Consider the following 16,133-nt stretch of genomic DNA (forward strand, 5'->3'; position numbering starts at 1 on the left):
TCTGGATATTAAGCAAACTTGCATTTGGTAACTTGCAGTGACATAAGATGGTCTCTTCCATCTACATCCAAAATGCTGACTGAAGTAAAAAAAAAAGTGTGTTCTGCAACCACAGCCCTCACTAGATTAGAAAACAAACATCTGCAAACAGACCACGCTCAGCCACTTAGTTTTGGCTGACATCTAGTGGAGCTGCAAGTGGAAACTTCAGTTTCCAGCTTTTAAATGTTCATGCAATTGTCTCCCTTGGAAGGATACTTAGGAAATCTCAATTCAGAGTATTTACTGCAGCACAGTGCAACTGTGAACATCACAGTCAGTGCTAAAAAAAAATAAAAAGAGGATTTGAAAGGAATGTGACAACCAGAAAATATAACTATTCCTTTTATTTTCACTCAAAATCACATGCTTGAAGACATAAATATTCCAGGGCTTTCATGGGCTGAGGCCTTAGTTTTGAGCATTGATGCACTCCCAAATTCACCCTACTGACAGCTATTATTTGGAAGCTACTAAGCAGAACCAAATGAACTTGGTATTAATGCATAGGAGCATTTAACCAAAATTGAGACTGGAGAAATAAATACCACTCATACACCGTAAGCAACAACTTCAAAATAAATAAATTCACTCAAGGACTTATGCTTTATCTCTGTTTCATCCTGGGCACTCTGCACACAAGAATTAGACTATTCTGTTGACATCCATTAACAGTTTTATTACCCTCTAGATGTTAAGATTCCATTCTGACAGCTGAGTTAGAAGGAAAAAGCTACTCTTCCTTCTAACTAAGGAGCTGTTATCTGGTCTTAATAGGCAAAAAATGCTGCCTGGTGCATGCTGTAGCCTCATCAGCTTGGTGCATCCATTGGCAAAAAGGAAGTGTTCCTATAAACACAGTCTTGCTTAACATATCAAGTAATAAGTCTGAATCACTTCCTCTATCCAAAACCAAAGTGATTAACTTCAGTCAAAAGGGAAATGCAGGGAGGAAAAATGGGAAAAACAAAACAAACCAAAATAAACAACACCAACCTGTGAAACAATGGCACAAAAGCTTAGGTTTCAAAAGGCTCTATACATGAAAGCAGTGCTCCCACCCTTCCCAGTCAGGCATTCCCACTGCCTGCCTTCACAATGCCACTAATGCCCTTAAAACAGCCAATACTGTTTCAGGTAGAAGTATCTGAACAGAAGAACTCCTCTATCTGACAACAATACAATTTTAAAGAAGTTTAGGGTCCTCACAAAGTTTTCCCGTGTACTATAAAACTGTAGAAAGAATTTCCCTCGAGAACTTTATCTGCTAAACCTAATCCTTTCAAGGAGCACAACTCCAAGAAAAATGGAGGAAGGATAGGAAAGAAACTGGTATTTCAGTATTTCCACTGGGATTTGACAGACCGAGGGAATATGCCATGAGAAAGTAACATTTACAGGCAGTTCACATTATACCGCTTGCAGCTTTTGATATGTAGGAAAAGCAATACTGGCAACAGTGACTCAAGTGTCATACAAGGAAGTAGAAACTGCCTTCCTCCTACACGTCTGTCCTCGAGTAGCCCGAGTAAAATCATTCTCTTTACTTTCCAAATGCTGAGCTGGTTTCTCTAACTCAGAAGTCGGGAATGTCTTAAGAGCTGATCCCCTGCCTTAAACCAAAAACAAATCTCCGTCATCAAAATCACACCTCTTAACATATCTCCTGTCAGCTAAGGGCATACGACCAAAATGACTGGCTTTACCTCAAGAAAGCTCGTTTCATCCACAAAATTTTCCCAGGGGAAAAAAAAAAAAAATCATGAAAGGTAACTCTCACATCTACTTTCTCCTTAATCATTTTAGTAAGCAGACTGTGTCCTCAGAACCACATACATTACACAATGTCCTGAAAATCTCCATACTAAAGAAAGCAGATGATTTTTCTTCATATTAAGACTTACTTCCCTTGCAGTGAGAAAGAATAACAGATGTTGAAACACAGCACCTTCTCCCCATCTTTACATGATATTCAACTTCTGCAGGCTCAATCATATGACCAGACTGCTAAGTAGCTACTGAGTTACAGTGACTGTTTGCAGACTTAGAACAGATACATGACAAAGGTGGGACAGTCAATGTCTCACTGCAATGTAGATGCAGATCTGGATACCTACATTTGCTGATGTGTTACATACTTACTAAGAATGAGAGTACCCTTGTTAGCAGCTATCTAGTCAAAGTGAAAGGTTAGATAGCCACTTAGGCCTTTACCTACATTTACTCAGCCAAAAAGCAGACCAGAGATTATGTACTCAGTTCAAATGTAGAATGTACAATTTTAGGAATCCAAGACCAGAACTGAATTCTAGCCTAAAAGCTATAGAGACCCCACTGGCACTTCTTTGGGTCATGTCTGCACTAGTATAGAAGGAAGTTTTACTTCGAGCAATGAACTACTCCTTTTCAGTTCTTGACAACTGGAGTCAAAAGTTTCTTAGTGACAACTGTTTACTTTTCCTCTGTTGCTTTAGTAACTAATTTGGAGAGCCTGGATGTCCACATCTTAAAATCACTTAGAAACCATTTAATCTCTAATAAGTCTTCCACCACCTCTCCCTTCCTCACATTTATATAAATCAGTGTCACAGAGAAACAGAGTGTTAATGTTAATGTTTCACAGTACTGTGCTTTCATTTCCTCTCACTTCAAGATTAAACATTTTCATATTGAGAAGTAAGCACATTGCCAGAAAAAGAACTGAGAGAACAACCTGACTGTCTACCTGAAAGACTTAGAAGAAACCAAGAGAAATCTCTCACTAGTCCTTCAAAGAAGTATTTTACTTCAGAGTCGAGATACTCACAATAACATAATCTTCTCTACTGAATGAATGAGGAAACATATTACAAAGGATTAATTCAGTATCATGTTTTTCAGTTGAATGCAGTATGTTCAAGCAAAATATTCTTTCCAAAACATAATCACTAAGAAAGTACATAAGCAACATTGTTCAGAGAACCAATGAAACTGGAACTAAAACTTTAGGACCAAGATGGAATCTAAGTCAACTACTGAGACGAAACTCTGTTCTACTTCTGACTCGAAGCCCAACTGAAGACTGAAACTACATGACTGAAGAAAATCAGCTATGACTGTCTGGAGTTTCAGTTGGTTTGGAAAAAAGCAAGCTACTCCACAGCTGTCTGGGAAAGCATTTCAATACATGTTATTAAGCAACAGTCAAGAAAGGAGTCACTGCAAAAAGATGCATACACACACTCAGAATCAACACTGACATCATGTAAATGCTGTTGCAGCAACTATGGCCTCAGTTAATCAGAGCTGGGTGACATTCTCACACAGTGCAAACAGCAGGGCTGCACTGCAATTCGACATGCAACTGCAGACTAAATGCTTGCTCCTGAGAAGCTTATTGAGCAAGCAGCAGCAGGAGCCACTGCTACATGACTTTCAGGATAAGCTACTGCAGCTTTACTGCGAACACCAACATCACCTGGCACATTCATTATCATAATAGTTATAAAGCTGCCCTGCAAGTGTAAACTGTAACTGCTCTGTTTTCCTCTTACAGACTCACCAGAAAGATTTCCATGTAGCATCTCTAATCTGCAATACAGAACTGCTTTCTCCATCACACACTTCAAAGAACGCCAATAAGACAGCATCAGTTACACTTGCAAATTCTATTTATGCTGGTATAAAGGACAGGCGAGCTGTTTAAACTAGCAAATACTGAAGAATAAATGAATATAATAATTAATCCTATTTATTCATGTGCTTACAGTAATTCAATGCAACAGAGAGGGAAACTTATTTTACATATTTCCCAAAGATGAAGTTGATTTTGTTCCAGGGATTATTTTTGCAGCATAAGGTTGCAATAACACAAAATATCCACTGAAATAAAAACTAACCCAAGTGAATAACAGCCAGCCAGAAGTGCCCAGAATTTCCCTGCAAGTCTGATCACAGAGAGACCACTGTCAGCACTTTCATGAAGGATGCAGAACTCCTTCACAAAAGTGAAGGGATGCAGATGTGTGCCACTGAATTACCTGATTTTTAACATCACAGTGACTAAATTAAGAGCCTAGGATCCTTTGGCAATCACTGGAAAGAGCCTGATCCATTAGGGCCCCCAGTTATTTCCCAGTGTCACCTGAATATCATGAAGTACGTAACTGAACACTGAGTCACACATCAATAATCCTGCGTTTCTGGTTGAAGAAGACTGATCTCCAGTATAGATGCCATCAAGCACAGATCACAAAGCATTAGGCACATACACAAAAAAGACCCTTCAAAGTCTTCATGCAGCACTTTCTGGTTTCATCTTCTCTATTCCATCCCAACATCGGTGATTTATTCACATGATGTAGCTTAACTACAATACCCTTCAGGAACAGGGTAGACATAAACTTATTTATACATTCACATTCTCTGAAACATCAGAATTGAGATCTTGTCTTAGAAGCCAACTTTAAAAGCAGGAACACAGTTTTTCCAATTCAGGACTCCAACTTACCACATTTTTAAAGTCATCTTCTGCTTCATCAAATTTGCCTTGCTTGAGCAGTAGGTGCCCCCTCTGTAATCTTGCCTGAAATGAAATAGAAGGCAATTCTTTTCTATTTACACATTGGAATTCAAGAAATTATGAAAATTTGTTTCTATTTCCTTTAGCAGAAAAGAAAAGATTTCATTTTACTACAGCTAACAAGCCGAGTCAGAGACAACATCACCTGCTTTTTGCCTTCTTAAACTCACAGCATTCTTAAGAGGCCTCTGACAGTAAATAATTACTTACACCACAGCTGAGAGAGATACACTTTTCTAATGAAGAGTAGTAACTCTAGACATCAGCAAAAGAACTTGTCCTAAAAGTTGTATGAAACAAAATGAACGTTAACCTTCAGCTGCTTTCCTGGTTATAACTGCTCATAGATATGTTCTGAATCACAGAAATAAATAGTTTTTAAAATAGCCCACATTGAGTTCTTCCACTAAACTCTCAGAGCAACAGCAAGTATGTATCGAGGCAAGTTAATGATTTATATGATTTGATTTATGATACAAATACAACACTGAATTTAACACTTGCTTCTTTACTTGAAGTTATACAGGACATGCTACTGAACATGGAAATAAGGGAATCGGGTGGAGAGGACTCCAACATCATCACCCAACTACTTACATAGTCTCTCTTCATATAATAAGCACAAATGAGCTAGGACTAAGTCAGAACTTGCAGCAGCCCCACAGGAGGGCAGTTGCAAGTTCAGATCAGGACAGCTCCTGTAGAGAGGAGAAATGCCTCAAATCAAGTATTCATCAGGACAGAAGAGAGCAGAGGCATCTGCTCTCTCTTCCCTCACCTAAGAGAGCAGCAACGATACCTGAAAATGGAACAGCTGTAAAGGAGAGAAGGAAAGCATACAGGACAAACCCACGAGAAACATGCACTTAATGAAACCATTAGTTTCTAGAATAACAGTCTAGACTGCTCTTGGACTATTTGCAAATTCAAATACATACACTACTGCTATTACTTTATCGTATTTAAAGCTCTGAGTTGTAATGTATTTTCTATTTCTGTTTAGCAAAACCTGACAAACAACCTCCTTTGAAGTAATATTTTTTTACGCTTCAACAGTTTCCAATTTCAAGAATACTTACAGATGTGAAGTCCTGCTTTAATTCAACCACTTTACTTAAATCACGAATTGCTGCTTTAGATTTGCCCATGGCTAAGTACACTGTGGCTCTTCTGTAATAAGCAATGTAGTTATCAGAGTCTCCCTCTGCAAGCGAATGAACAGTAATCAGAATACTGTCTCCAAAGTAACCGAACCTTTGGGTACAGCTAAACTGTAATGACAAAAATATATTTCCTGAGTTTTAAGCCATTGGAAAAATTATATTTATCAAGGAAACATTTTTTTTTCCAAGTAATTTTATGCAGTTTAATTATTGAACAATAAAGATTAGCAAAACACAGTATATTTCAAATAACTTAGACTTCTAAAGGTGAAATATGCATATATTTTTTACCTTTGTACAAGAAAAAACGGCTCCTAAATACTAACCCTTTATCTCAAACTGCAGGCCTGCATTTGAAAGCATGTTAATTCATCATTGCCCATTTCATCGTATAAAAAGCAAACAAGTAATCCCAAAATGACCCGTATGTTAGACCAATGTCATTACAGATGCACAAACCCTTTACATCACCCATTTAGACAGAAGCAACTCGTTCCTTTAATATATGATGGGCACCAACAGCCTCTCTCAATGGCAGAGAAAAACATGCACTACATAAAAACCTGCAGGCTAACTTCAAGGCCAATACGTGGTCTGCCAGTCAAACTGACAAGATCCTGCAATTTTAACATCCTCTAAACCTAGCATACACACAAATATCACTACAGAAGGGGAACATAAGCTTCTGAAAACAGTACTTAAGTTCTTAATACTCCTCACTATGCAGTATTCCAAAGTAGATGACAGTTACTGTAGGCTCTCAAGGAAAGGTAATTTAGATTACCTAAACAACAAAATGCAGTAAGAGACAGTAGACTATTTACTGGATTTTAAAAATATACTCCTTTTCACTATCACTGAATTTACAGACAATAACACGCATCTAAGGAACAAAACAAGGATGTTTCTTCTTTACCTCATCTGAGATTACAGTTGAGCTTTAAAGTAAACAAAAGCACTGCCAAAAATCTTAAGGCAGATAATTGAGCTTCATTGCTGGCCACCTCCAACACCAAAACACTTCTTCCAGAGAGAGATGAGCTAGTATCTGCACTCTTTGTCTACTGTCTCTTGGTTGTGGACTACTAGGACTGTTAAATACTATCCTACCTACTGCAATGCACCTTGCAAACCAGGATTACAGATGTCACGTAAATTCAAGTGTTAGTACTATTAAGAAAAGAAAAATCTGGGATTAAGTCTTGTTGTGTACACCTACATACATAGAGCAGGAACAATCAATATTTATGCAGCATCTAACTAAAAGTCCCAGGAAGGTAACAGTGTTAACAGTGGATACTGTCATGCTGCTCTATTTTCTACCAGCTACTTCAGCCAGTAAGGCAGAGGATTTTAGCCCACACAGGCATCTCACACCATTTCCTTCTTTGCAACACCACCATCACTGGTAGGGCCACACTGAGCTGGACTGTTCAGCAGTTTCAGGTTAAAACTTCACAACTTAAAGGAATAAACCACACTGTTAACCTAAATTTCACTCACATCCCACAGGAATGCTTTGGCAGCATAGAGGCAAAGGGAGTAAGAGACCACTTCCATAGAACGAGGCACAGCCATAGCACAAAAAAAGAGATTCCCTTCACTCTGTATTTAAGAGGAGCTGATCTTATAGGACAAAATACTAAGAGCTCAGAAACAACAGATATTTCATTCACATTTCATTTCTATAGCAAGACATAGATAGTAATGAGCTGTGCTTCTGAGACTTTTCTGTCTAGCACCATGATTTTAGCCACTTCAGAGAAAAAACAATGTGCTTGTAGATGAATGTATTACAACAAAGTCCAAAAATCTAAAGCCCGCAATATGTGACTGAGAAAATACAGTGTTAATAAACTCTGCTTTTTATTGGTGCTGTCTGTCTGCTTCTGTTTCAATTCAAGGATTTGAACCATCAAACTTACTTGAAAATTTATAAATCAGACTTCTTTCAGTGTAAACATCACTTTATTCAAATACATACCTATAGCTGCATGAAAATGAGACAGAGCATCTGCCAATTGTCCAGCAGCCAATAACTTCTTCCCCATTTCAAGCTGCTTTTCTACTTCAGCATTTATTCCACACTCAGCTCCTTCAAGAAAACAAAGATTGATGTTCTGAATGAGCAGTATGATTACACTAAAGACATATAACAATAATATAATCCACACAATAAGCATCAGTACTGATGCTGAAATAGAGATCCACATCTTCCCAAGCAAAATGTTTCTGTGGTGCAAGTTCTGACGTGAACAATTGAGGTTATCATTCCCCTTCTATTTAACTATTGGCATGAAATCAATATTCAAGTAGCATGTTTTGGAAGGGACAGGTTTTTAGTTCAAAACTAACTAACTGTTGCTGCTCAATCACCAGGGAAAGAAGGCTGTCATGAAGGAAGCAGCTGATTTTAAGTCCACGCTGTAGATACGCCAATTCAGGCTCAGTGAAGTGACTGCCCAGAGAAGCTGTGGATGCCCCATCCTCACAGGCAGTTAAGGTCAGCCTGGATGGAGCCCTGGGCAGCCTGAGCTGGTGGCTGGCAGCCCTGCTCACAGCATGGGGTTGGAACTGGATGATTCTTAAGATCCTTTCCAGCCCATAATCCTATTATTCTATGAATTTATCTTGAATTAAAACAAACAAATAATAATAATTTAAAAAAAAACAGAATAGCAGCACCTTGAAGCTGCTTTACATTCTGAGTAAAAGCTACACTACCTAACTACATTAAAGGAAAGATATCAGAACTTCTCACACAAAGGTGATTAAACAACAAAATATTTGTAATAAAAGAACAGTAATTTCTGAACATCAAGTCATCAGTATTTCAGAACTAGGAGCTTTCAGCATCCAGGATCTTATTTTCCTTTCCCATCTTTAGTACAGATCATAATTCTTTCATTTACATGCTGTAAGAAAACTATTGAGCTGTCTATACCAAAAAAGAAAAAAAGTATCTTCTGTATCCACTGGAAAAAGCTCTACCTGTTAAAAAGACTGGCAAGAATTCATGTGATTGGATTCAAAGGCTTCAATTCTATCATTTGCTTTATAATCCCAATATCAAGAAAATTCTTCTAAGTTAATTAAAACAATTAATGAGCCCCAAATTCTTGTTGTAGTTTAAATAGATGAAGTTATAAAGGTAACATTACTTATATGTAGCGTGTTTGGGGAATGTTTTTAAAACACATTTTAAAACCTATTATAGACGTTCTGCATAGAATATAAACAGCTTAGCTGACAATGGTACAGAAGTATTTCCTGACAGCAAGTTTCTCATATACAGAGGTATATGAGGTATACTTCAAGGCAGTCTTCATGTGAATATCATTTTCATGAAAACATCTGCTATTCTTCTGTTTGGATTTTGCACCGTGGGGATTTTTTTCCTGCTTTCAAAGCCTAAAGCTTTCATCACTGAGTCGTCCATCCATCATCCTTTAAAATGACATAAAGATTCCCACATGCTTCAATATGAAGTCTATAGACAGAAGTAAATTGGCAACAAGTCAGATAATACCACAAACAAACATGAAATGATCTCCCTGCATAGAAACATCTGAAATCTTTCAAACTTGAGGAGCTGGATCCTAGAAGCGGGCTGTATGTTGCTCTCTGATACACCTAACAAAGGCATTCAGGTTTCACAGAATCTTACGGTTTTTTTTTACTAAGCATCCTTATTTCAGATTTAGGGACACTGCCCTAAGAATAGCCTCCACTACAGGGCGTGCCTGTACTATTCAGAGCCTTTCATCAGCACAATGCTCGCTACAGTTCTACAGTTACATAACACATTCATCAGGAGAGATCTTTCTCCTTGAAAACACTGAAAATGGTAATAGCAAAAAAAAAAAAAAAAAAAAGGAAATGAGGCAAGCGACTGCTAACAGTAAGAAAAGCAGGAGTAACTTGGGTAGAGAAATAAGGCAAAGCAAAAACAGCAGAAGTCCAAGTGACTGCAGGCTCGGTGCCTGCAAAACAACTAGTTACTGGACTTGTATTAAAATCTGACCCTAAAAGCTGCTGAATGTGGTAAATCAATGGAGAATCTCCAGCCTGTACAACCAGCGTAGCCACGAATAAAACTGATATGTACCATACTACACTGAAACAATGCACAGACCAGATCATTGTCCTGTTTTTTCATATAACTATATGACTTACACAATTTTTGGGAGCAGGTAAATGGTGGTTCTGAATCAGATGCCCTAGCAGACAGCTGAGGATCAGCACCACGCAAAGGAGACAGTGCTGCTGGCCCTAAGGAACCAAATTCCGCACAGGGCATTTGGGCACCTCTTGGCTCTTCAGTCTGGGAAACACAAGAACCAACTCCAGCCAGTCTTCCCAACAGACATATCAGCCAACCAGATACAGACAGCTCAGCACTACAGCTAGAAAAGCTAGCCGTGCTCCAACAAGAAACTAATGATATGTCCAAGCATGTTATTTGAACACTTCCACTATTTTAACTTGGATATTATTATTCCTAATAGGTGCCTGATGAGCTCAAACTAGCAGACACAGTAGCCCCAGCTGCTGGAACATCAGTTGGAAAAGGCTCAGAGCCTGAGCCAGCCCCAACACAGGAGTGGAAAGATGCACTCCCAGACAAGAACTGGCACCAGTGCTGACACCTGAAAGGGAAGAGGTCAGGAGGAAAGATAAACAGGTGCACCTAACTCGTTTTTCCAGTTAAATACGCTCACTTCAAATAAATTACAGCTACCTGGGAAGATTTTTGTTTTATTTCAATAACAAGTGCTATTATGTGTGTATGAACTTCCAGTTACGTTTTCATGTATTCAGTCTGACTCCTAACGCAAAAAGCTCTAAAAAGCCTTCCAACTTTAGGACAGTGTCAAAATTTTGCATTTGCCCAAATTCCTCCCTTGGAACAGTACACTGCTAAACTCTTCTTTTTCTATTTTAGCAGAGGGCTTCAGTGACTGTTTTGCCATGGGAAGCAGCAATCCCGCTTTTGGGATGGTTTCGATTTGAATGATTATGTGTTCAATACAAGTCTCATGTTTGCTCTTGTTTTTAAATAGGTTTGGGCTTCAGTTTTGTATGCATGTAAGCAAGTTTCTCAATGACAAGTTTGAGCAAAAGAAGAAGGGGACAAGCAAACAGTTTCGTGACTGAAAAAACAAGCCTGGAAGAAGCCCCAGAGCACAGCAATGCTTCCCTTACCCCACACCATACAACTACCCTTCATGATTTGTGGTGAGACTGAAAACCTTCCCAAACTCAGGACAGAAAGATATGGGATGGAAATGAGAGAAACACTTAACTGTACCCACAGTAATAAACTGAGCTCTGTATGCGTGAAACACACTCCTTCTTCCCCTTATTCAATTTCCTTTGTCTGAGGACATAGCATAGAAAAAGAAACAGTACTCCTCTATCCCTTCCAGTTGTCATTATTTTGTCGCTGTTAGTGTGCACAACAAGTCCTGAAAGATCAATCTTCTGAAGAGTCAACTCGTATCAAATAAGAAAGAATTCAAGAAGCAGGACAGTTACAAAATACAACTTCCCACAACACTAAGGATTCAAAAACTATTTTTAACTGAACTCATTTACTAGTCAGTCATAATTGCCCCATCCCTGGAGATATTCAAGGCCAGGCTGGATGTGGCTCTGGGCAGCCTGGTCTACTGGCTGGCAAACCTGCACAAAGCAAGGGGGTTGAAACTAGATGATCATTGTGGTCCTTTTCAACCCAGGCCATTCTATGATTCTGTGATAATTCATGCTCATAGATAATAACTAAAATCTGACTTTAATGCAGCCTGACTTATTCACTGCCTCACAAATTAAACGCCACAAGACATTTCTACAATCAAGTCAGCAAATGCCTCTGATTTAGAAAAAAGTAATACTGTGAGGGGAAAAAAAAAAAAAAACTTCCTTAAGAACATTTTCAGGAAAATGGACTTCTGAATTAAGCTATTAACAAATTCATTAAGTTCCAGAAACATCACTCCTCAGCCTACTACTCTATTCCAAAACATCTATACTAAACTGAAGCTATGAAAATATTCTCCAAAGAAGGAAACACAGCATTAGTAATTCTATATAGCCCTTAAATTGCACACTTGAAACAGGTCAACAACATTAGGAAAGAATCCTTAGAAGGAACATCGCTGTCACACTCAGAGAAAGAAGTATACGTGGACAGTGACCACTGTTTTTCCCCTAGCAGTACCAGTGCACACATCCAAGAAAAGCCATCCAACACCAGAGAGGAGCAGACTTGGAAAGCAGGCTATCTTTGCCACCACATGCCCACATCACTTCTTGGCCAGCTGAATTATTCTTTAGTTTAGCACCTTAAGGAGCAAACTTCTAATACCAAGCCCAGGTCAGCCCTGAGTCTGGAGACTTATCCTGAGTATTGATGGCTTCAGTTCCACCTCAAGGCTGGCAGTTCCACCTGCCAGCACCTGTGAGAGAAAGTTCCTCAAGCTGAACTACCTGCACCACTGTATAACCAAGCTGCACATTTCACAGCAGACTGAGAATAAGTTTGACTGCACAGGCGTTACTGATAGCATACTCAGAAAGCAAACGAGGCCGCGGGAGGGACGGATAAAACCGGTCTGCTGATTTTCACACGCTAACTGCGAGGCAAAACGAAAGCAAACGATCAAATAAAATACAAACAAGTTCACCACAACTATCAGAACCATCGGCAAAGCCGTAGGTCGGGCACCGACAGAGGCAGAGAGCCGGGAACGCCCCTTCAACGCCCCAGCAGCCCGAGTAGGGCACTTACGAGGGACGGAGCCGCGAGGAGCAGCGCTGGGGACGCCGCCCGGGACGCGAGGCACGCACGCAGCCGGCCCGCACGGCGCCGCCAGGGCCCCGGCGAAGGGCCGCCCCGCGCCCTCGGCCCGCTGAGGTGGCAGCTCCCGGCCTCCTCCCGCCCCAGGCCTTTCCCAGAAACGCCCTCCTGCGGGACGCCCCGCCGCCACGGCGCTGCCGGCTACGGCTCTCCCGGCCCGGCCGCGGGGCTCCCAGAAGCCTGCCGGCGGGGTGGGCCCTACGCCGCCCGCCGCTTCTCGCGACGCCTCCCCGCGCCCCCTCACCCTGATACTGCAGGTCGAGGAGCACCAGCAGGAAGGGCAGCGCGGAGCCTAGGCGGCCGGCAGAGGCCGCGGCCGACACCATCGCCGCCGACGCCCGCGGCCGCAGTGGCGGCGCCCCGGCCCGACGGCTCCGACTCGTGCGGGGAGGGTCGTGGGCGCCGCCGATTGGCCGCTCCGCGCGCGCCCGCCCCTTCGCGCTCCCGGAAGCTGGAAGTGCGCTGCAGGGAGGCCAGGTCGCCGCCGTCACGGCGCATGCGCGGTAGAGCGGCCGTCCCTCTGACTCGTCCCGCCCGCCCGCCTCGAGCGGCGCGTGCGTTGGGAGCGGAGCGAAGCCGCTGCCCCGAGTGGAGATGGCCGCGCCTGCGAGGACTGCTTAAGCCGGTTCGCAAGCGTTTGCTGTCTTTGTGCCCGCTCCCTCCTGTTGTGGGAGGGCTTTTCCTGGGGCCGGGGAGCTGGGGAAAACAGAGCAAGCTTACGGCTGGCAGCGCAGTGGTTGCCGTTACCCGTCCTGGCTTGAAAGCGGTATCTCAGGGCTGCTCGTATTTTACGTCAGCAAGCGATAACGCACAAGTGAATTGATGCTGTCTCTTCGTTGCTGAGAGGAGCGTGTTTTCAAACTATAGCTTTTACCGTCCCTGGGGCACAATCCAGTTTTCCACTGAACTGGAGCTCTGCTAAGGCGTCAGCATGCACACACTATTAGGGAGCTTACCAAACTGAAAAATCGGGGATGTGTCTGAACAGAGCGCAGCGTTCTCATGGTAGGAGCTCATTCTTGACCTACAGACTGAAACTAAAGCCTGTGTGAGATAGCTTGCAGTCTAACAGGCTTTTATTTGGAGACATTTTCCCTTTTTTTTTATAATTAAAACACGTTTTCTTAGTAGAGAGAAGCTAATGGTGTATGTGCCAAGTTGTTAGTTGTTTCAAGTTATCTGCTTTGCGTTGTTGGACAAACAATTCATTTTGGGGTGTATTACATAATGTTAAACCCTATCTATGCTTAAAAATAAAAACGTTGCTCTCAAGAATTCTGCCAAGCAAGTGACAAAGCTGAGTATCAGAGTCTGATGCAGCAACCACAGAAATTTCCTTTTTCTTTCTGGTCATGTGTTGCTCTTTTCACCCACGATGATATAATCTACAAGCTTTCTTGAAAGATGAGAATGAATAAGAGAAAAGAAAGTTATCCGTCTCCAACGTTTCATTTGTAAGATGGTGCTTCAAGAGTATCACCTTGAAATTTGACCTGCAGAAAATATTCAGAAATAAGACACTGAAATAATAGAAAAAGTGATAGATGTGAAATGAATAATTGATGATGTTCTGAAGATGTCAGCATGAGCTAGAACATGACAACTCTTGCACTACGGATAAGACAATATAAGAAAGCTTAAAAATGAACCAACCAGAATATAATAGCTGTTACAGTATTTTACCCAAGAAAATAATGTAACCAAAGCCATATAAAATTAGTACGGCAGGGCAATTTGCACCTCAAGCCCCTAAAATAACCAAAAATATAATCATGAGTGATGGTTTACTTAATAGGCCCTCAATTACAAGAGTAGGGGAAGAATAACAATAATCTGAAATAAAACTCAGTATTTAATACTGGAATACCAAGCACAGAGGTTCAGATCTCTTAAGACAAGACAAAAGTACTATGATGAAAGTATCAAATAGCATTTTGGATAGATGCTTGACAAGCACTTATTGGAAGGTCAATATTTCAGGATGACACAGTAATGTAAAGAGCAGTGTGTAATGCCAACAGTACTGAATGATGTACTCAAACTGTTTGTCTGTGATAAAAATCTCATCAGGCACACAGATGCCTACACATTAATTCTTGAATGAAACCATAAACCACGTAGGAACATTCTTGATGATCATAAATCCCAAAACATATAAATATATATATATATAAAGTATAACATAACTATAGACTTGAGAGGAAAAAGAATATATCTTTAACACATATTCTCTTTAGCAACTTCAGAAGGTGGCAGTGCAAGAGAGGAAAAAGAAAAGACTAGTGCACATGATGTAAACATTAGATTTTGAAAAATAGCAAAGCAACACAACTGTAATGCAAAGAGTCCTTTAAAATGATTAATCAAAATGAGTCTGGCATCAGAAACAAGTTTCTGTAGCAGTTTTGGAGCAGATGGCAAAGATAAAACTAAGTTTAAAGACAGACAAGGAATTTTCTGTTACTGCTGGTGATACGTAGAGAAACAGCAGAGGGCATCCACTAGCAAGGGATGACTTTTTAAGCCACTCATTGCTGTTTAAAAGGCAGGTGAACAGAATAAAGTGACATGGTGTATGGATATTGTTAAGTTTATATTTCTGTTTATTAACTGAGATCTCATAAGGTACTGTGAGGAGTGTACGTTACACACGAGAACATAAAAGGTACTGGACGGACCCTGCTTAATACCTATGAGTCAATATGCTTGACAATATGTTTTAATTAATAACTCTGTTTCTTTAAACACTCAGGGAAAGAGGCAGTATGGCAGACTGTTACATTATATACACAGTCTAATACGAAAATATAGGTATGGAAATATAGGAGAGAGAAGATGGTAACAGATGCTCTTCTCAAGGCCTTCTTGTAAGAAATCTATTGTTTTTATTTTCATCTGTGCACATCTCCATCAGAAAGTTGGCTGTCTTGGAGCTAAATGGGATAGTAGTAGTATCCACATATATAGATAACAAAGAATTGCTGTTTATGTAGCCACCTGCTTTGGTAGTTCTGTAATTTTACATTTGGATTGGTATTTAAATGTGATTGCTTTAGAGCTATTTCTTTTCTGGGCTCCTTTTGCAGCAAATGGAAGCAAAGAAGCTCCTACAGACTGCAGTTCCACACACAAAGTTATCTAAACTTCCACTTGGAAAAGCTTATCTTCATCCATAAACTTGAAAGGGAACATGAGGGACGACTCTTCTTTAGGGTAAGGTTAGCCTCTGTAAATGCTTTTCCGTCCATATTGCCCTAACAAAATTCCATAGGTATGTCTTTGTCACATCTGTGATGGGAGAACCATGTTTCTCGTGTGGACTTATTTAGGTCTCAACCTTGTGGTTAGATGTTATATCTATATACTAGCTACTGCCTGCTTTTTATACTGCTATAAAGGTACTTTTTATAGGCCATTTTGTCTCTTTTTATGTGAAGCTTATTTTAATATGGGTCCTTGAGTCTGATTTATTCACTAAACTATACCACAATGGTTAATTATAAACAAG

The 16,133-nt window shown here is 40.5% G+C and overlaps 1 protein-coding gene across 1 annotated transcript in view; it reads right to left on the minus strand.

Moving 5' to 3' along the window:
- DNAJC3 (DnaJ heat shock protein family (Hsp40) member C3) overlaps positions 1 to 13,039 on the minus strand; it is a 32,033-nt gene extending 18,994 nt beyond the window's left edge. Inside the window, exons 1-4 of the mRNA XM_031610612.2 lie at positions 12,870 to 13,039; positions 7,748 to 7,858; positions 5,680 to 5,804; positions 4,529 to 4,603 (exon numbers count right to left, since the gene is read on the minus strand). Of these exons, the coding sequence (XP_031466472.2) occupies positions 4,529 to 4,603; positions 5,680 to 5,804; positions 7,748 to 7,858; positions 12,870 to 12,951 (393 nt within the window). The 5' untranslated portion in view covers positions 12,952 to 13,039. The remainder of the gene's footprint in view (positions 1 to 4,528; positions 4,604 to 5,679; positions 5,805 to 7,747; positions 7,859 to 12,869) is intronic.
- Positions 13,040 to 16,133: the final 3,094 nt, after the last annotated feature.

This window comes from Phasianus colchicus, chromosome 1 (genome assembly GCF_987193195.1).
Source record: "Phasianus colchicus chromosome 1, bPhaCol1.hap1.1, whole genome shotgun sequence".
Lineage (NCBI taxonomy): Eukaryota > Metazoa > Chordata > Aves > Galliformes > Phasianidae > Phasianus > Phasianus colchicus.